The sequence below is a fragment of the Scomber scombrus genome, chromosome 3 (genome assembly GCF_963691925.1).
Source record: "Scomber scombrus chromosome 3, fScoSco1.1, whole genome shotgun sequence".
In the NCBI taxonomy this organism is placed as follows: domain Eukaryota; kingdom Metazoa; phylum Chordata; class Actinopteri; order Scombriformes; family Scombridae; genus Scomber; species Scomber scombrus.
Window position 1 is genome coordinate 4,627,669 of NC_084972.1, and position 22,884 is coordinate 4,650,552.

The following is a 22,884-nucleotide window of genomic DNA, read 5'->3' on the forward strand; positions in this document are numbered from 1 at the left end:
GCAGACATAGTCCTTAATAAAAATCAAGACACACGTTGATGTAGTAGTGAAAAAACGTTTTCTGCACACAAACAAGATCACGCATGACAGAAGGACACAAAGCAAGGTGCAAACTGTGCATAAATAGGGGGGAAACCAAATAAGCATGCGGTTTAACCCTGCATACAGCATGCATTCAAATCCTTAACTCTAAGTAAGTAATAAGAAAGAGTGTACACCTCTGCTGCATAGTTATTAGTCTCTTGGGCATCTTACATCTTTGCAAGGTCTAACCCAAGTGAATGACAAAAGTTTACACACCTGGTGGCAATTATACTCAAGCAAAAAAAAAAAAAAAAAAAAAGAGCAGTTTGAGACCGTTATGCATAGGGCCATGTTTCTGACTCCTGGTTGGGACCCCTGGTTTTGGATTTGGGGTTTGGGGGGCAGTGCTAAATTCAAATCTGCGTTTTAACACACGCCTCATTCCAGCTTCCACCACTCTGCACACTCACAGTCTCTGCTGAGAGAATGACCGAGCTCCGTGCGCTGCTGGCGGATGCTGGAAGAAACAAAGTAACTCTGTTTAAGTTTGTGGAAATATGATGTTGCTCAGTAGTAATGATGGATGCGATAGACTCCATTGATCCGTACGGCCGACCAGCGCGCAGGACGCAATGGATAGTCAGCACTCTGGCTTACCATTACGGACTGGACCGGGGAGTGGAGAACGAGATTATAGTTCTAGCCACAGGGTTAGATCAATACCTACAGGAGATTTTTCATCATATGGACTACCAAGGTGGAGGCAAAATCTCCGTGGAGGACTTTAACATCTTGTGTGACATTCTGGGACTGAACAAAGACTTGGAGGATTCAGATTGCGCCGGTGTTTTACCAAGCGAGCTCACTTTCAGACACTTCCACGCCAAACTGTGCGGCTACTTCAGCACAAAGGCGGGGTGTCAGTATGAGAACGGCCGGCTGCTGGTCGGTAAGGACAGCGAGCATATAGAAACTCAGATCCGACTGAGGAGCCCCCTGAAGCGGCGAGAGAAGCTGCTGTGTGTGGGGGTGAGCGGCGGGTCCTCCTCGCCCTCCCCGGAGGGACGGCACGCCTCCGGCTGCAGGCTTGGCTCCTGCACCAGGGAGTGTTATGAGGAGATTGTGGCTCTGGAAGAAGCAGAGGACAGAATATCCAAACTGGAAGATGAGAATGCAAGTTTGAGGGAGCTGATTGAAGACATGAGAGCTGCACTACAGAGCAGTGATGCTCGCTGTCTGGCTCTGCAGGTGAGTGTGTGTGATATGTAAGTTAATGATGTAAGGTATGAATTTGATGACATTTTCTTAGAAAGTAGCCTTGCTATGATATTGTTAAGTTGGATACAAGTACCATTACTGTTTGAGGGAACAGGGGTGCTGTTCAGCAAACCTGCCTCTATTTGCTTTGGGCCCCTGAACAAATGCTGCCCCCCACCTCTCAAAACTGTGGTACCATTTTCTTATAGGACACCCTTTTCTTTGCTTGAATGGCACAACATTAAGTCCTCCACATGGAGTCCCTGATAGTCCATATGATGTAGCTTAAATCTACAGTAGATAATGGACTGGAAAAGTTCCAGTTCACTGACCCTGTGCTGAAAATACAATTTTCAAGTGTATATTCATAATAGTGAACATTCAAGCACAATGTTTACTCTCACATAACTGTTTATCTTATGCGACAGAACTAAATAACATCTGGACCAAAGTCCATTTAATAAACCCATTTAACAAGAACTATTTCCATCAACTGTTAAAAGTAATGTAAAAATACATTATATGGTATGATATGGTTTTTCCACAAAAAAAGTGTTTTCTACTTCTTTTCCCTCAGTTAAAATTCCAGAATCATTGAATATGCAAATAGATTTCATTTAAAAAGTTTAACTAGATACAAGATGTTTCCTACTTCACTGTAAAGTCCATCCTCAGTGTTTGTGCACTGGAGGCTTCAGGTTTCCATGTCACACTTGTGTAAATTGAATATTAAACTAGGATTGGCTCCAAAGTAGTTGTGATGTCACAAGCTGTGTTCATAAGTCTGCCCCATAAAATTACATTTTCAATGAGCACTTTGAGACTTTCCACTTTCAGCAGATGAAAGTGAAAACAAACTCTACAGATACATCATTGGACATCTGGTGGAGATTGACTTTAATGACTTATAGAAAATGAGAAACCTTTTAAGAATGACCTCACTAATGAACTGATTGTCTGTGACTCATCAGCAAGAGACGTTTTTCACAACCCAGAACTTCTAACTAAAGCAACAATAATCAATTAATTTTCTATTTTTGGCCACTTTGTGGTAGCGGAACAAGCTGTATACGTACAACGCTGATGTATTTGAACATTATAGCAGACATGCCTATTATTTACACAGCCATCAGACTCAGAGCTACATTAGCACACATTTGGAGTCATGTGATTATGGCTTTAGTAGAGATTTTTCACAAAAACTGTTCAAAACTGGGCCATAAAATCAAAACCATGAGTTGAAAGATGCTAAAACATTCTGTAAATTTGAGGGAAAATGTAGTGTAGGATGATTATTATCTGTTTCACATTACATTACACACATTTAATCAATTATTAACATAGAAATGTTAGTTAGTGCAGCTTTAATGGCTTGTTAGTGATCTATAAGGATTATTACCCATTATTAAAGCCATTAGTTATAATGTATAAACTCTTAAAAGGTTCTGTAGATAGGTCGTTGCAAAATTCCACTTTCTTGTACATTCCAGGTATTTTAGGGAAAATCTTCAAAGATGTTCTGGTCTCCTCTTTTCATCTGTTACCTATTGTTGCTCTCTCCAGGTGGGACTGTGGAAAAGCCACTCCAAGCATAAATCAGAAGAAGGCTGCTTTGTTGCCCACCAGAAACAAGCTGCTCAGAAAAGTATGAGCAGTTCCACCCTGAAAAGCAGTACCTACACCAACCTGAAGAGCCTGCAGAACATCATCCACGAGATTGAGCTTTTGCAGAGCTCCAGAGACCAACAGGTAGAGGAAGCCATGCTTTGTAATCAGAGACTGGAGGAGGAACTGTGGAGCTCAAAAGAAACTGTGTCGGCACTGGAGGACTGCAACCGAGTCCTGAAGAAGGAGCAGTCGAGCATGAGGAGGAAGGTGGAGGAGGCCAGGCAGGCATTGCTCACTGGACTGGGGAAGGTGAAGGAACTGGAAGCTAAAGCCAGTCATGTGCCGGCACTGCAGAGACATGTCCTCCAGCTGGAATCAGAGCTGCTCTACTACAGGTAAAACACTAGGAACTGTGTCACATCTACCACTTTTAGGACAACAAAATGTAGGCCTGTCACAGTGATTACGTTGTTACGTTGATCTTCAAATGACAATAATATTGTTTATCGCGATTATTTCTGAGCCAATATATCGTCCCACAAAAGTAGTTATCATGAGTCATGACAGGCCTAACAAAACTACCACATCAATGTTAAGCCAGAAGCTCTCAGCTCAGGAATGAATCAATACATGACTCAGGGTAAGACTGCATCCTACACAATCACTGGACTCGTTACTCTGTGAGGTCACAAACATTTCACTTGATTTGGAATGGCATGTTGAATAATGAAAGGTTTATGCTCCTATTGCAGTTTAAGATCAAAATAAAACCATATAATATCCAGGAAATCCATAGTGAGAGTGTGAAGGGTACATTCAAGACAAGACTAATAGAATGAAGGTGATAAGTTCTATTAAACGTTTGTGTTTTCTTCATGACGCCATCTCAACAATGTAAAATATGTTGATTTTAAAGCTGTTATTTCTAAATGTGGACTTATCTTCATTGTCGATTAACATGAAAAATCTTAATCCAAGGTGATGTAATCAAACTCATGGCAGTGTGATTATAGATGGTGATATCATAGAAAGTGATATATGATATGATAAATATAGGTAAAATACTTAATTGTTCAAGAGAAATGGGTGAAATAAGCAGGCTTTTGGCTTCCACTTTCGAGTGTGTCCATTCCGAATATGTACAGTGGTATAAATTCAAATTCAAATCAGCTTTATTGATATGACAGATCCATATTGCCAAAGCAGTACAGAAGATTTTTAAGATTGATAGATGCTTATTAATAAATATACAATATGCAAACATCAACAAACATACAAAATACAATATAGTAAAATATGTATATGTATAGACACTATTTCCTTTAGATGTAGTTCAATGACACATCTTGCAGCCTGCTCATGTGAAGCATACTGAGGCATAAACTGGAAGGCAGGAGCATTGAGGACAGTGAGGTCATGCTTTCCGTATTTTTCCGTTAATTATCTGAAATAAGATTTACAGACAAATTACAGTAACTGAACAGTTAAAGCTGCTTAGAGTGCAGAAGTATGAGAGTGCTGCAACTGCATTACACAGTTTGCAATACACTGTATATTCTGATATGATGATTTTACAGTTTTAAACAAGAAATAAAGCAGTTTCTTCTATTTGACCCTTGGTTTTACATTAATGGCAGGTAGATACAGTAAAAAAACAAACAAAAACTGCCCCGTGGTAATAGAGAAACAGCTTGGAGTATCTTTTTTTACCTGTTCATTAGATCTAATCAGCTGTCAAATCCAGTGCAGAAAAAGTGTCTGGCCGTTTCTTCATGTCATAAGAAAGAAGAGCTTGTTTGGGCAAGTTATCGCATTATCAAGACCCTTTTTTTTTTTGGCTACAATGAACTGTCACGAATTGTGAGTTCTCCTAAAATAAAATGACTCTGTTTACTTCTGGCTATACGCCTGGAGAACACCGCCATGCAATTTATGAAGGCTTGATGTGGTTTACTATTCCAATTTTCAGCCTTGTTGTGTTTGACTTTATTTAACAGGCATCGTGTGTGGCAGGTCGGTCCTGCCTGAGCTCCCGCTACTGTTGGGAACTACTCATTTTGGTGGAAGTAAGGGTGTAATTGGACTTTTAAAGTACAAAGCCATTGGTTTAATGTTTGTCTCTTTGCCTATGTTGTCCCTGCTCCAACCATATAATCGGTGTCTGCAGGTCTGGCTTTCTTAGATAGCAGATGTCTCTAAATGGTTGTAATATCTACATAATGCTGTTATTACAGGCTCTAAGGGCCAACCACACTCATATGATTAAAGTCTTTGCTGCTACCTGCCTTTAGGTAATTCAAAATAACAAAATTTAACCAACATAATTCCCTTTCTTTAACCCTAAATGCTAATCTATGCAGGCTGCTTCCCAAAGTCTTTTCACTGCCCTTCCATTGATACCCTAATGGCAAATAATTCAACACCACAAAGGCTGTGACTTGCCAAGAGAGAGCTCCATTGAGTGAGAACCTCAACAGACTGACCGTTCTCATCAATCCCCGTTCACTTCTTTCACCGCGCTCCCAAATGAACAATACCACATAGGCACCCTCCGTCCTATGGATCTTAGCAACCGAGCTCCATGAATTGAATATTCCCCCCCTCTGTAAAAACCTCAGCGCTTGCTTGGTCACGTCTTTTGAGGACACAGTTAAGAGAGGAAGATGCCAGTTGAGGTGTTGTGTTATTGAGGGACTGTTTTTGGTCTCTTAAACTCTGGGGCACAAACTTAAAATTTAGTTATTAGTCTGTCAACGCTGTTTCAGTATCAAATGTCTCGGAATCATATGTGGTTTAGAGATGCAGTAGTGTGTCGAAGGGTATGTTGAAACCATCGACGGTAACTTTATCCCTGAGGCTTATTTCTAAACTGCTGTGACAAATAATGAGATTAACTGGGATGCTGCTGGATCTCAGTGGTACAGAGTTACAGGGCTGGAGAAGGGGGGTGGGCGAGTGCTAGCACTGCTTTTGGATTCCACTTAAGCACTGTGATAATAAAGGTGGGGATAGACAATGCTTAAGATGTTGAAAGCCCTTAATGTGAGCCCTATCTCGGCAGGATAGCAACCTATTATACTTAATATTTTGTATCCCAAATGTTTAAAGTTAGATGGGAATATCACTATTTGTATGTCTATAAGGAGTGGTATCAATGTTCTCATCTAACTGCAAAAGAAAGACAGAGTTCAAGCTCCTTTTCCAAAAATGTGGTACTGTTCTATGAAGGGACAAGGTGTGATTTTCATCTTGGTTTCGGTTTTTTGATGTACAACTTCTCATCTAGTAAATCCCCTTTAAACGTTCTTAGAATCTCACAGCAAAAGTCAGTTTAACAAATGTGGTCATCAGTATGAAACTCAGGATGTGTGGGTGTTGTTGCATAACATGTCTGTGATTCCTTGGGATTGTATGCTAGAACAAGCGGAGGCCTCAACCACAGCAGGAGTTAATGAGCACGGAAAAGTTATTGTATGACCGTGATTGTCCAAAAGTGTCACTCTCAGCTCGGTTTCTCGAGCAGCAGAAGGTAAAGAGAGTCTAAATCAGTCACTGTAGCCTGTAATGCTTTGTATGGGTGAGAGGGAATAGACAATAGGAAGCACATCGAGAGGAACAAAAAAGAGATGAGGGGGAGGAAAGCCTACCATCTGGAGGAAGAAGCAAACACTCGACTGTTTGTTCATGAAATGACGGACATGTTTTGCAAGGCCCACAGGAGAGGGACAGCTTCCTTCAGCTTTCCATCTTCTTTTTCTGCTTCGAATAAAAAAGATAGAGAGGTGGTAACAAAATCACTCATTAAAAAGAACTGTTGTCGTCTTTCATCAACAACTTTTTTTGTTTTATCGTCCTCTTGATTCCAGGTGTCTCTGTTTATATAGTCTGGGGATTTCTAGAGAGCATACACATGTATCCCAAGCGCTGCAAGTTTAAAACTCACTTTCCCCTTTAATGGCATGCCTGCAGACTTCTTCTCTGTGTGCCTCTAACCCCTGGCCCTCTGAAGATAGGCCCCAGGGGAGGCATAATCTCCCAGCCTTTTCATGCTCTCTGCGTGGCGCCTGAGAGTGGAGGGGAGAGGAGGGTCTAGCAGACCATTTATCTGCCTCTGCGCAAGAGCTGCAGCATTGTGTGGAGCAGGTGCTGCCACGGCGCTCCTACCCTTTAAATAATGTGCAAAGGACACACTCGAGGGATGTCTGGGACCCATGGCATTCTGCTGCTGCCTTACTTGTTGTTCTTGAACAGCTCTCAAAAAACCTGTACTGCCAAGTGGGCTCGTTTTCACGTTGAACCGCTGCCCCGCTCTCCCTCTCTATGGTTTGGAAGTATGCTGACATCAGCAGAAATACATCACACACAAAATATCTTATAAACTCAAGCCACCCACCCTTGTTGGACTTCTCTCCCTGTATATTTCCCTCTACTTTTAATACCCTCATTTGTTTGACTTTGGGGGTTTCTTTGCACTTCTCTCACTAAGGAAAGCTTAAACACTCTCTGTAAATGTTACAGGCGTTGGTTTTTGGATGAAGTCTTCAGCTCGCGCTAAACAATAATCACATCTCTGAAGCAGCTTTATTTGTATCCCAGAAACCACCTTATAAAGTGACCCAAGAGGACTTGATTAATAACTGTCCGCTATGTAAGTACGACCCCTCACCCGTTCCCGTCATGCTGCAGGGCACCAGCAAGCGGTGAACTTCAAGTTCAAGCTCAGGTTTACAACGTGCCCTCATTTGTAACCCCTGCAAAAAAAAGGAGACTGTCATTGACCGATGACACCTGAAAGAGGAAACTGCTCTTCAGGGAGTGGAGGAGGGGAAGAAGGGAAGAAGTGATGGGGGGGTTTGTGTTGATGGAAAGTTCACTTCAGCGCTGCGCTGTGATAAACACAGGGAGGACTCTGGGTGTCCTGGCTCTAACAGCAAACAGCTGGACTCCCCCCCACTGGCCTAAAGAACGGCTTCAAACTTCTGCTAACAGGGCAGAATACAGGATACTATTAATTAGAAATGCCCTGACATAGCACAATGGAGCTCTTCATGTATAATTTCACTCTCCTGTGTGTGCCTGTAGGGATGTAGCTGTAATTAGCTCTACATTATATAGGCTACAAAGTGCTTCCAGCTCTTTCCCGCTTCTGCTAAGAATAATATAATGTAGAAGCACATGTCGTATAAAGAAAGTAACATACATACTCGAATTTCTAATGCGGAGACTTCAATGTTATTCCCACATTCTCCATGTCTCAATTGACAGTAATTCTATCTAGAGATAAGCCGAGAGGAGCCTTTGAGGAGTCTGATAAGCTGTAGACAGTTCAGGAAATGTTAAATTGACCATGTATCTGCTCCATTTGTCTAGTATTTCCTTAAAAAACAATGTGGTCTTTTTCAAGTTTCAAGGATAAATTCTTACTTGATAACCCATCCCTTAAAAAGTATGTCCATCAGAAGTACACCAGAGAAAATGTGTTTATTTCAGTGTTTATCTAATACAGACAAACAACACAAACTGCCAAGATGTTCTTACATTTGTAATATAATAATATGACTTTATGGCCAGAATATGTTCAGCAATAGATGTGTAATTTGTTTGTATTCCTCCTCTAACTGCCTTTTTGTATAGTGGCCTGGATTGAAACCTTAAGAATTAAATCTTTAAAGCTGCTTTAATAGATTATTTTTTGCTACTTAGGGGCAGCAGAAGAAGCTGTATGCACATTTACACATTCTTGCCCTATAAAGTTGTTATTGCAAAAGTGTTAGCAAACAGTAGCCTATTTACACTACCTACCAGACACAATGCTACATGAACTTTATTCTGGCCACCTGATGAAAGTATGTTCATTATTCAATGTTTTGTACGCTGTTCTCTTGATATCTGCTAACCAGTGTCTGCTGTTTGGTGCTGAACAGCTAGCATCTTGTGGGTTTGTCAGAGCTTTTAGCTGAAAACAGATGCTAACTGCTGTTAGAAACAAAATTGATGAAAGCAGTGAGACTGAAACAAAACAATAAAGTTGCCTGCCAGAATCAAAAATGTAGACGAGCTGTAGAATTGTGATATAAATCTCTGTTAGTTCGTCAGTGCGAGTGACCCTTTTTACAAGACATACTGTGTAGTCACTTGATCCATTATTATTGTGCTGCTGTATGTGTAAAAATAACATTTATGACACATCCTAAATACTAAATACTTTCAAATTCTTAAATAATAGTTTCTTAATTTTCTTCTGACTTTATTTATACATATTATGTTGGGAAATATTGAAGTGATAACACCTTGATCTGCATACTAACATTGCAGTAGGGTGGATTAGGGTAATGTGGGACACTGACTAATGTGGGACAACTTTTTCTATTCAGTTATTAGAAAGCTAACTAGTATATGCAAACTGTGTAAGTTATATTGTTTAACATTACACATGTGAACATACAGGCTACTAATTTTTTTTAACTATCTGATGCAGAAAGCAAAACAACATGTAGGCCGACTAAATTAAATGACCAAATATGGTGTGCACATTTCAAAAAGTGTTGGCAGATAAGGCTGCTGTGTATAAATAAAAGTATTTCTAAGCCTAAAAAATAGTGTCCCACATTACAAAATCTACAAATTCTGAAACGATTTGACACAAGGAACATTAATATATGTTCCATTTTCCTTTTGAGTACAATATCTAAAAACTGTTTTCTGATTCAGGGATTTCATAATGCTATTAGGTGTTGATATAATGTATTGGATTCATATGTAAATATGGTGAACAAGTCAGAATTGCAAAGTGTCCCACATTATCCTAATCAACCCTATGTATAGGGTCAGTAAGAAACCATTTTCTGTAGCAGACCTCTGAAATACTAGTTAAAAATCATCTTTATAAACAATTTTCTTAAAATTAGGGAACTCATGAAGTATCAAGCTGATTTTTAAAAATGCAACAAGTAATTTGTGTGCACAAATTTTAAGCAATGTCCCAACTAACCAACTCCTTATCTCTGCTGGATGCTAGCAGCACCAGGCTATGTTAGCCGCTACTAGCATAACAGACCTCAATCTCCAAGGGTCACTCGTCAGTGCATAGGGTCACTCGTCAGTGCATACTTTGTAGTCAATTGATTATCAATTTTAGTCAACACTGCTGTATGTGGGTGTTTTTAAAAATACTTCCTCTGACTTTATTTAAACATATATTATGTTGGGAAGTATTAAAGTGGTAACAACTCTGTCTGTCAGAACTAGGGTTGCCACCTTCCATGCAGAAAAAAAAGGACGCCTACCGTTCCTCGGGGCCACGACCACCACAGGCCCAGTGGCTTGCCAGCGGTGGTAAATCATAACTTAAAATATGGTTTCAAGAATGTATTGAGATTGATAATAGTCTGAAGTGCTTTGTTACCAATGGACATTAGAAATAAGCTGAATGGCTAACTTCTCAGTTATAAATTCCTATTGGTATTGAAATCAATGGTAACAGATGCACTCAGTCTCTTCCTATGAAAACTCAACAGCAGTGTTTCCCACAGAACCTTTAGAGACAATGGTGGTTGGACCTCAGTCCGTGGCATGTAGGGGGATATTTGTACATTTTTAAGTGAAATGCATTGTTCTGGTGCACTCTGAGAGCAACATTAATAGGTTATATCTATGTCAACTTATCTGTATTTCCTCCATTTAAATTACATAGCCTAACACAAAGATTTTAGAGCGTATAGCACTCTATACCCATAGAGATATATAGATGCTAAACACATTAATAGCAATCATTTTACAATTCACATCATCATTTTACAATTCACATTCAAAACCGGGACTTGCACATTAACGTTACAGCATGGGGTCGGTTAGAAACCATTTTTTCTGTAGTGCTAGCTTGTGTGGACATACTAAGCATTTCCATTGGTGTGTGTTGTGAACATAGTGTAGTCTATACCATATGGAAGGGTGTTGCCTTACACAAAATGTGATACAAAGTGTTCAGTATTAACTTACAGGCATTGAGTGAGGTTGGCAGACCTCTACAGCCTGCTCCTCATCTCTGCTGTATGCTAGCAGCTCCAGGCTACGTTAGCCACTACTAGCATAACAGACCTGAATCTGTACCTGAATAAACTGCCAGTGGCAAAGTGGGTAATGTTTGAAATGTTTTAACTAGGAAAAATAATGCGTGTAATAAAAAAGAAGATATCTCTGGTTCAGCTGCGTCGATGTTGATCCTTTTTTTCCACCATGTCTGACAATGTTATAGGACTGCAATGTGGAATAATCTTTAACAAATTATGCCTCATTGGCTCAATATGCAAAAAGAAAAGAAAAAACTACAGGCTTACACGCATTACGCTTTGAAGTCTGCAATATGTACTCTCTCTCTCTCTCGCTCCCTCTCTCTCAGTAAAATATGTTAAATGAATAGATATTTTCATTTTGGCAGGTCAAACCCACCCATGCTGCTTTTGCATTTGGTACATTGGCGAGAGTTATGGTGCCTGTCTAATGAAACACTGATCAAATTTAGTCTCTGTCTGCTGTATCCCACAGTCTGACCGCTTTCCAAGATGTCTGTCTGGACTACTTTCAGGTGTCTCTTCTCATCTTGTTGGAATTCCCATGCTCAGCACCACCACCTAACACATCAGGGTACCTCATCATTGTTGAACCATGTGATCAGGAACCTTCCGTAAACAGTATAAACCTCACACAGGGTTGAAAACAAGTTAAAAACTGAGCTCGGAAAGTCTCTTTTTTTTGTCTCTCAGGACTCAAAGCCATTTTTTCCCCTACCTCTATGCATATCAAAGGCCTTGCTACAGTATTCAATGGACACTGGCCACAGCCTCCCTCCAACAACTGTCAATTAAAGTGCAATTAGTCACACCAAAGCCCACGTTTGAAAAAGCCCTCCACCAGTTCATTCCAGAGTCACAGCGTCTCCACAGCAACCAGTAAAGTTTTGTGTGTGTTCACGTCGGTGCACCAGTTGCATGTTGGTCCGGCTGCAGCTGCCGGCCCTCGTGATAAGGGCCGGCAGCCCCCCCCCCCCCCCCCCCCCCCCCCCCCCCCACAGTAACTTAAACACGACTCTCTGTTTGATTGCCTGAAATCATGCCGCAATTATTGACCTTCAGTGAAGTCAGTCGGTTCTCTCCCCCTGCACAAAGAAACCTAAAGTAGTACACAGATGCAGAGTATAATGTTGTCTTACAGCAGAGCCTGCCCTCGTGCCAGCAGGATATAAGCATGAGTGCGCCGTGACTTTTTTTTCTTTTTCTTTTTTTCAGAGTCAGCCTGTTGAAAACCTTTTCGAGATTTTCTCCTTTTTTTTTTTCTTTTTTTCGGCAAGACATCATCATCTGGAAACACTTATTCTGTGATTTACGAAGCCCCCCTATCGGATTTCCCCCAACACAAAAGAGCAGACAGCAAGAGAAAGCTAGAAAATTCAAACCATTACAGAACGATTGATCCGCACAAACTGCAATCTTGCTCTTTTCTTCCCTTTTTTTTCAGTTACAAATGTTTGAATGTGCTCATGACATAAGGGAAAACAAAACAAAAAGACTATAAATACCACATGTCTTTCCTGCAGATGAAAAAGACATACAGAAAACTGTTCACAATGCTCCAATTTTGCTCCATCCAGCATCGGCCTGTGTGCTTTTCCTCACATGTTGCGAACTTACTCCTGCACACTAATAGCTCCATTCTACCATTGACCCACTTTACTGTAAAAATGCCTTAAAGATACAATGTCTGGCTTCAATTACCCCACCCAGATTTGGCATACAACATCACAGGCTTTTATAAAATTATCATGGCGGTTGTAGATGTGGCTTAATACTCACTGCCTTGCGTTACTTGATATGTTCTCTTTGATGTTTACAATTGGTTTGGACTGCTTTGGACTCATCTGTGCAAATTTGAAGAGCAGTTTTAGCCTCTTCAGTGTCAGTTTATGTGCAGAGGGCTTCGCAGCAGCACAAACGGGGTCGCGTATGTGCACAGAACATGCGGTCAGACATGCTATATAAGACCCGACTGTGCTCTCTTTCAGGTCGGAGGTGTCCAAACTCCAACTTCCAAGCGGCACCAGGGCAGAGCAGCAGCTGAGTGTTGGCAGCAGGCCGAGCCAGAGATGTTGCTCGGACTCCCAGCATGACCGCTGTTCCCCAACGGGGCGTGCTGTGACGACCCCGGACAAAAGTAAGGCAGTGCTGGATGTCTAGGCTATGAATTCTCCCTTCTTATAATAAGAACCAGCCTCAATATTCAATTGTAGTACAAGTCATAGTCCTAATTTCTTCCCTACACTCCTGGCTTCTATCTACCATGACAATGACGATGACTATATTAATGATGATGGTGTGTTGTGGCATTAGTGGAGGAGCAGCTGTTTCGTTCAGTGGAGGGCCAGGCGGCTTCCGATGAGGAAGAGGATAAGTGGACCGGAGATCAGCAGCGGCAGGTGGACGAGGTGAAAAGGATTTTGACCCGGCTGTCCTGCTGTGGGGAAAGGTACAGCATATTCATATCATTACTGTCTCATAAAGCAGGGAGCTTAGTTGTGCCTTCTCATTTACATCTATAATTGAGCATAGTGTAAAACAACATGTGTACACTTTTTATATATGTTATTGAGCAAAATAAAACATGGAACAGGATACAATATGTAACAAATAATGCTTAAAACTACAGAGAAGAACTCCAGAACAAACTAAGACACAGTCCTTACATATTCTGCTTAATGTATTTGTATGGCTAACTTGTTACCACACACAGCAGACACTTAAGTAACTTTAACATTCATTTGGAGTCATGTCTCCAATCCAGTATTCACTCTCCTTTCAGTTATGTTTCATTTTCACCAACGCCTAAAAAAAAATCTGTTAAAATTAGTGATGTGACGTTGTGAACTATTATTTTTATAAGCCGACTCCTTTTAGTGAGCGATGGGAAATGGCTCCTGTCTAACAGCCAATTTCTTTTTTTTTCTTTCTTTTTTTTGGTCACACCATCAGGTTAAAAACAGACGTGGGACTGAAGGTTTACAGTACTGAGGGACTGTAGCCGCCCTGTGTTGTTTCCTCTTTGGTTTATTTCATTTAGAATTTGTATCACTGGCCTGACACCGTATAGGATAGTTTAATATAAATAGAACATTCAATACACATGTGTAATAGTGTTTGATGGTTTTACATTATTTAAGGTTTTTATACCAAACATAAAATGATGGTATTCTGGAAATGATATGGTTTAGTATAATTACATTAAATCATTTAAGTGATATATGTTAATGTATACCAATCTTAGGTCAAAACATGCTAAATCTTGTTGAACTTCAAAAGCCAGAGGTGTGACTAAATTAAGAGATGTTTGAGAGCAAAAATAGCTGATGCCCATGACTAATTTAAATGTGTTGTTAGCATTTGTTGATAGCTATGTCTATCTGCAGTTTGGTGTTGGGTGTAGTGTACAGTGGGTTTATCAGAGCCTCTTTTTTTAAACAAACAACAGGTGACTTTTGCCACTGACAACAAGGTTAATGAGAGAAATTAGAGTGAACTACATAGTATATGGGACTTTAACCAAAAGACTAAGCTAAAAGAGGCTAAATAGCTTGCAAGCGCTTCTTAATTCTTGATTATTAATGTGAAAAAGAATGATAGGTAAAGCTTTAGATGATTTTCTTACTTTGTGTGGTTCCTGTATGTCAAGGTGTATTTAAATTGTGTGCAAGTATGGTGGAATCTTACATCAGTAAGGGAAATTGTGATACAGAGGTGCATTTACAGAAATAAGCACATTATGTACTAAAAAAAACAAGAACAAAAAAGAGCAAACCATGACATAAATTATACATGCATTAAATGGACTGTAAAACCAAAGCAATAAGCTAAAAAAGGCTGAAAAGCTCCATAGCGCTGCAGCATTGGGCATACATTTTTCACTCTAAGTGACCACATTCGCATTACATGCATCGATCTGATTCATTCAAATCTAATGATACTTTAAGTGGAGCATTATATGTCAACCTTTAAGTTTTTCTTACTTTGTGTGAATCCTGTGTGCCAAAGTCTATTTAAATTTTGCGCAGGTGTGATGGAATCTGCCACCACTATGGGAAAACAGTAATGTAGACATGAGTTAGAAATGAAAATAGATATGGAAATAAAATATCAAATAAAGTATTTGTATGATGCACTTTGCCAAAAAACTATACAGGTGTCAAAGCTTAATCCGAAATATCTGAAATACTTAAAAGGGATGACTTTGGACTAACACATTCTTACAATAATAGAGAGTTTGAAAGTGTGTCTAAAATGTTGCAACATGTCATTGAAATTAAACAAGTACTAAATATACAGTAAACCCTTGCCAGTGTATTGTTGCTCAGCTCTGACTTGCTAAACACAAACAGCAAAAAAAAGTGTCCTCAATCCACCAACATGTCAAACTCTGCTCCAATTTGACAGCTACTGATACACTTTCTCTCTTCTGTTATGTGTCCTTGATCAGGTGTGACGACAAGGCATTCAAGAAGCTGATGTCTAATTTCGGGAGCTCGAGGAGCGAGGAGAGCTGCAGCGCTGTGGTGGAGCTCCTGGAGAGGGTGACCAAGTTGCATAAGCAGCTCCAGCTAAAGGAGAGCCAGGCAGAGATAGACATGGACCAGGTACAAACCACCACTGACCTCCATCACACCAGGGTGGGCTAAGATCCACTGTCCTGTGTGTACATTCAACCGTTCTTTCTGGACAGTTCTGCCTCACTTTACATCATACGTTGTGTGTACGGTGTTAAACTAGATTACAGAGGACTGCTGAAGGTTGTTATGAAAGTGGAGGCCTTCAAAGGCAAAAACCACAGCTAGTGTGGCGTGATCCTGCAGCTTCAACCTAACCAAACCACCAGCGAGCAGCGGCTACACAGCCTCCCTCTGTCTGTCTGTCTGTCTGTCTGTCTGTCTGTCTGTCTGTCTGTCTGTCTCTCTGTCTGTCTGTCTGTCTGTCTGTCTGTCTGTCTGTCTATGTGTGTGTATGTGTGTGTGGGTGGGTGTATTTGCAGCTGTTTCTCACTGGAGCTGACCACAGAAACACTCCCCCCCACCCGTCCCGCACGACACTAAGGAATATTGTAAATTAAAGCTCTCTTGTTGCAGTCGAGTAGTATTTTCACAACACAGGAAGAAGGGCAGAAGGGGAACCGTGACGTAATGTGTTCCCAGAACGTCTCAGCACTCAGAGAGGAAAAGTTAAAACTAAACAAAGTCACGACTGTGAGGCTTTGTTTATGCTCAGGATGTGTGGGGTGAGACCTCTGTCCTTCAATATGTTATGACGTAAAGGTGCGCTGCAGGGATTTCCAATGTTTTTGGCAGGCAGGCTTACAGTACGCTGAGGGCTTAAAACTCAGTCTAAACTCAACATTTGACATGGATTCATATTGAGATATTTTGGAGGTCTACATTGCACAAATGTTAAATTTTCAAAGATGACATATCCAGCTGCTTTTATAAGCTTGTCAAATTACGGACAGCTCAAAAATACACCTCCCCAAGTTATTCAATCTGTGTTTGGTATTAAAGGATAAAGCTGATGATATTCTATATTTTCTGTATTGTCAAAAAATCCTATTTAAAAACCAAAACCAACAATGGATTTATCTGCTATTTTCTGCTGTGTATTTATCCAAAGCCTGAAATATATTAAACCAATATATATTAAGCTAAATTGTTATCCACAAACTTTTAAAAACACATCAGTGAGTCACACTGTTGAACAGGGTGACATGTTCCTTCATTACAGTCACACTCAGTTTATTTTGAGATAATCTCACATACACCCTCCTGCTGCTAGAAATACCATCTGTCTTAAATTTTGTGTATTCATCCACAGCTGAAAAAAGTCCCTAGTTTCTGTTTACTCCTGTTAAATCTTATTTAAAGACCAGAACCAACAATGGATTGTATTGTGTATATAGCTAAAGCCTGAAATATATATATATATGCTATAGAGCTCAATTATTGTCAACTAACTATTAAAGGGAGTCACACTGAACTGGGTGACATGTTCCTTCATTACTGTGAACACAGACACTCAGTTTCTTTTGAAATAATCTCACATACACCATCCTGCTGTTAGAAATACCCTCTATCTTAAATTTTGTGTATTCATCCACGGCTGAAAATAGTCCCCAAAAAATGCACTATTTACCCCTGTTTGAGTAATGCCTGCTAAAAACTACAGGGTCCAGCTGTTTTAGGAAGTTATTGAGAATTTAAAAAATAAATAAATAAAGCTACGTTTACCACGCCCTAGTAGACTACTGGTGATGTCACATGACAACAATGCCTGTGGGCGATTAGCAGTGGACTTTTGTTGCATGTCATTCTCCATCTCTCTTTCTCCCTGTTTCCTTCCATCCGTCTCTACTGTTTCTGTTTAACAAATGCATAAAATACCCCCAAAAATATTGAAAGACAGGCATCCATTTCTGATGTAACTATAAGCAAAACCTTTTTTTTAAGTGGATTGAGACTTTAAGTCACATAACACTCAAGTGACAGTCATCAGTCCAGTGTTGTGTCAAGGTTTTCTGTTTCACCTTCCTTTAACTTGAACTCAAATGTATCCATAACCCCAACACAGCTATTTTCTGGCATGCTTAACCTCCACCCAACTTTTCCCCAACCAGTTCACTCTCTTAAACTCTAACCCCAACCACGGACAGGAATGGAAAGGGAAACATTATCCAAGTGGGAAACAGACTTTGACCCAAATCTGTGCTAACTTTCCACTAAATTTAATTTTAAAAAATATCCTGCCAACTAACCAAACAGACAAAGCAGCCCACACAGTACTGTACTGGCTGCTGTGGATTAACCGGTTTGTGCTGTGCCCTCCAGATGAAGGACTCTCTGATGCAGGAGCTGCAGCAGAAGGCCGAGGAGACGGAGCTTCTTCAGATGGAGCTGCAGATGTTGGAGACGGAGAGGGTTCGTCTGTCCCTGGTGGAGGAGAAGCTTGTGGACATTTTGCAACTCCTCCAGCAGCTCAGAGACCTGGTTAGTCCAGCGTGACTGCAGTATTGAAGCAACTGATTTACAAGGATTTGTGCATATATTAAACATCTTTTAATGTTTTAAGGTTCAAACACATTGTCGTGAGTCTTCACAAATCTTGTTAACAGCAGTCAGACCATCATGTGAGCTAAAACTCCTCAGAAACTCAAAATAATGAAAATCATTTCGCTGGGTTGGCAGTTAACGGAAATCCGCCCACTCGGCGCTGGAATTATTTTTCTGGTTAGACATCTGAAAGAAAAACAAAATCAAAGTATTCACTGGAATTATACAAGGACAACCCTCCATACAGACATTAACTTACTTATATTGAATTTTGGAAATTAAATGTCCACTTTGCCCTGTTGAGTCAGCACAGATGTCTCACTTGTGTTTTTGTACATTGTTTTACGATCCAGTCCTGACGGTGTGACAATAATTAGAGAGCAAATTCATCTCTTGTCGAGCACATGTGAAAGCTTTTTGTGGTCACAAGAGTCAGATTGCCTGTTAATGCTTCGTTCCCGTCCGCTGATAGCCATCTGAGAACAGCTCTCTCTCTCTCTCTCTCTCTCTCTCTCTCTCTCTCTCTCTCTCTCTCTCTCTCTCTCTCTCTCTCTCTCTCTCTCTCTCTCTCTCTCTGGTTCTAGAACGTCTCCCGGAGGTCTCTCGGGAAAATCTTGCTCAGCACTTTGGAGTCTTGCAGCGACCCGCAACATGGTGAGTAGAGCTCAAACACCCTATAAAATCAATACAATGCATATGACATGTCATAATAATGGAAATTTACAGTTTGCAGACCCAGGGAATTAAATTAAGTTCCCCTCAGTTTCCCACAGCGCTCACATCTGTTATATTTTTTACACAGGGAAAGCCCACATCTTGGAGGTGCTCAACGCTCTCTATCATGAACTGGCTGCCTGCGAGATCCTGTCCACAGGTGGACCTTTGGAGCGAACGCCGAGCCAGCAGTCTCTGAACGCCCTCATGATCTCCTGTTAAACAAGACTGCCTCCTGCTGGGCCCAGGACCTTCCTGTATAGCTCTCCTAGAGGACACTGGAAGCTTATCAGTGATCAAGAAGCAGGCTGATTGATGTGTATAGTGTATTATACTGTAGCTTATATACTCATAATATCTATAATGGGAAATTACTTCTTCCTTTTAAGCCTAGAATGTTGATTATTGTAGGAAAGGACTTTTTAATTTTTTTTTACATACATATAAAGAAAATACTTGTTTTTTTCAAGAGCTTTCATTGCACACAACTCTTTTATGATTCCATATGGATGTTTTTTTTATTTTTACTTTGTCACAACAGAGTTCTGAATGTGAAAATGTTCTAATAAGCTAAACGTCAAAAGGGCTTTCAGTAATCTGTGAAATTGATCGACCTCTACTGGTCAATGATTGGAACTGCAACATCCCTGATAGAACTTAAAGGAATCTCCATGTCATTGCGGGGGCTTCGTAATTTCAAGACCACATATGTTGTAACAGGTTGACGAAGCACTCTCATTACGAAGGCCCCTTCAGATGTGATGGCGTGTTGCTTGCAGTCCCCAGTAAGCCTCAGTGTAGTTTAACGGTGCATTCAGGTGGTCCTCATTAACGTGTTTCATTTGCCAGGTATTTACATTAAGGTGCTCATCTGTTATTGGTAAATGCACCACATGAATGAGACCAATAAAAAAAGCCCCTGCATATTGTAAATACAAAAAAGCCAGGTGTAAAATTGTTTATTCTTCTTTGGGAGCCTGTAAACGGTTAGAGGTAATATCAGGTTAATCTAAATCCAGTATATTTACCATTAACCTGCTACACTGTTTGTCCATGATATTTTGAAGTTGAAAGTAAAAGCTGCACTAATTAATGTTAACAATGGATCGAATGATGATGGGAACGGATTCGCTTTTAGTGCTGGAACCACAGATATTTATCACCCTCTTCTGCATTTTAGTGTCTTTCAGCTCATTGTTTTGGTTTTACAACTCGTAACCTCACAAGTTGAGTCTCACCGTTCTCATCAATCTTAATTTCCAGCAGCAGTAGGAAACAGCTGTTTTCAGTCAAAAAAGCTCTTAAAAAATTCCCCTGTACAGCAGTTAGCTTCTGAACATAGTGAAGCATTTAACTATAGAGGCAGATATTTCCTCTAAAGACTTGGTAGACATTAAAGAGTTACAAGGAGAGTGAATTTTGGATATTTTATCAGGTGCTCAGAAACACGACTCCAAATGAATGCTAATGTTGTTCCATGATTGCTGGATGTGTAAATAGGCAACTGTTTGCTTACACGTTATAAAGTGATTTATCAGTGTTGTGTTTACAGTTTGTTTAACTACCCCCAGGTGGCCACTCAATGCTGCTTTAACTCCAACTAACATACTTGTCCCAGTTTACCACTGACACTTAACAGTTTGTTAAAGAGACTTTTTAACATTAAAGTTGACAATGGTTAAATACATCATTAGTCTCTGTGAAGCTAGACTGTATTAAACAGAGCATTCAGGGCCTGCAAACGACAGATATTCACGATCCGCATTAAATTAATCAGTTTGTCATGTGTTTAATTAGAGAGGGCAGCTTGTTAGCTTTCATAGAATAGATGTACACACTAGTGCACTAATTCCATTACAATATTAACAGCAGTGTGTACTGTAAGTGCACCTCAGAACTGTGTTTCAGTAGCCTATATGGCAGATTTACCTTTAATTAAATGCTCATTCTGAAACATGAGACTTGTTCATATCAGTTGGATGAGTTGCATTGTCATTGCTGTCTTGAAAAGAGGGCCTTAGATGCAAAACCACTCACTGGTGTTGTTGAGAATATGCCATTAAAGCCGTTGACATACTCAGTCCAGATTGCTGTGATTTTTTGTATTCATGTCTGTATGAAGGATGAATCCCTGTACTTTCTCTTGATTTCTTGGTTTCAGTTACAAAATACAGAATATTCTTGTTTGTGTTAGATCACTTTATAATAAGTCATTGTTTAAAACTTAAGCTTTTATTTTCTTACTGAAAACTGGTTGAGATCAAGAGACAATATCTGATCTACAAACCACAAATATTTTTAGTACCCTTTGTCCACTGCTCAGTTTGGGGGTTGCTGTATTGTTTCAGTGATTATTTTAATTGCAGGCTTTTATCCCCTGATGAATATTCAAGCTTTGAACCTTTGCTCTGCTATCAAGTGGACTGTGCATTAATTTTCTCCTCAAATATTTAACAACACTTTATTAATGGATGTACTGATTTACTGTCTGCACCATTTTATTATGTTAATAATCCCAATTGCTGTCATTCAAAGTGAGTTCTTAAAACTAATTGACTCAACCGTGTTCTAACATCAAACATATTCCAATCTCATATGCTCACACTGAGCTCATTGGTTCACTGTCTCTGCCAATGACCTGAACTATATATGCCAGGCAAAGACTGGATATGGATATCCAGTCTTTGCCTGGCATATATAGTAGATCACCATTCAAAAGTTCGGACACACATTCCCATTCCATTGAATGAGAAAGTGTGTCCAAACTTGTCACTGTATACTTGTCCTATCACTCCTTACACTGACTAGGACATACACAGGTAGACCAACACTTGTTTAGGATAAGACCAAAGAGGATTGGACACAATGCAAAGACACATTTATCTCTGGGGACATAAAATCTTATTTTATCTGCACAAATAATCTATTTTACTCCTTTGTCTCCTTAAATATTAGTCCTAAAGTCAAAAATCTGCCCTGGATTCATAGTATCACTGCTGATAGTAGGTAACAGTCCTTACAGAGTGGCGTCGCTAGGCAACCCCCGAAATCTCACGAGACCATCGCGTAATTAAAACAGAAACGCGCTTCCTTCGAAAACAGTTTCCCTATTATTTTATGTTACAAGTCGAAGGGAATCGACAAAGAAATTGAGGAAAAAATAAAAGTTGAGCGAGACGTGGACAACAAGGACGACAGGAAAGGGCTGCAGGAGAAGGACCTTTAAACGAGTTGCTAGGTTCTCGCGGGATTTCCGGGGTTGTCTAGCGACGTGACTCTTATCCTAGTAGCATACCCTTTCTTTTTTTACCTAGTGGTATGTGCTCCTTTCTGGCTTTCAAAACCATATAAATGTAAATTGGTGAAGGTCACAATTAGTCGTTATGTATGAAAAGTCTTTATAGGTTTGTAATACTGTTTAAACTCCACAACAATGGCTTCAGTAGTTGCTCAGTCGCACTTCATCTTCGGTCTACGGACAGGTGTTACAAACAATTTATGTTTCTTTGATGAGCACACTGTTGTCTTCCCCTGTGGAAACAACTGTGTGTGCTACGACACCGTCCAAAGATGTCAGAGGTTCATTCCAGGTAGGTTATTAAGCCTTACACCTCTTCTTTGCAACAATGAAATAGTTTTTAGTTAAACTTCTTTTAAGGAATGAAAGTACCTTGCTAATGTTACTTGCGTAAAGTTAGAAAGAGATTGGCAGATTCGAACTTCAGTGATCAATAGCTCATAAACGAAACATTGTTAAAACATAAAAAATGTCTCTTTCCTATCGTAGTAAGGTAGACTATTGACTACAAACTCATTTTCGCCAAAACGAGTCGTCATCCAGGCTGCAGGAAATATATTGCTCTCTATGCGCTGCGGGCAGAGAGGGAAGCGCTTAGGGACCGTCTACGAAGTGCTGTACCAAAGCAAAAAATATTCAATATCTCCACTTTTATTCACTGTAGTCTCACCAAATTCACTCCACACACATCTGACACATCAACGGGCACCTGATAATCACACTACAACAGTTATTGTTACAAAATGTGCTTGTGTATAATACTTCAATATCATCACTGTCATGTGCTGTCGTTCCATTGATTTCCCTTCAATAGCATCAATATTGTACACAGTAGTCTTCACTATATTCACTC

The 22,884-nt window shown here is 40.1% G+C and overlaps 2 protein-coding genes across 2 annotated transcripts in view; both read left to right on the forward strand.

Annotated features, from left to right (window-relative positions):
• Positions 1-600: 600 nt before the first annotated feature.
• Positions 601-19,203, forward strand: efcc1 (EF-hand and coiled-coil domain containing 1). The gene is made up of 8 exons (XM_062416275.1): positions 601-1,272; positions 2,845-3,284; positions 12,947-13,095; positions 13,272-13,407; positions 15,409-15,565; positions 17,798-17,956; positions 18,604-18,673; positions 18,822-19,203. Exons 1-8 carry the CDS (start codon positions 601-603, stop codon positions 18,953-18,955), a joined length of 1,917 nt encoding a protein of 638 aa, XP_062272259.1. The 3' UTR covers positions 18,956-19,203.
• Positions 19,204-22,166: 2,963 nt separating this feature from the next.
• Positions 22,167-22,884, forward strand: part of cfap57 (cilia and flagella associated protein 57) — a 185,246-nt gene continuing 184,528 nt past the window's right edge. The window contains exon 1 of the mRNA XM_062416310.1: positions 22,167-22,323. Within this exon, the coding sequence (XP_062272294.1) occupies positions 22,167-22,323 (157 nt within the window). The remainder of the gene's footprint in view (positions 22,324-22,884) is intronic.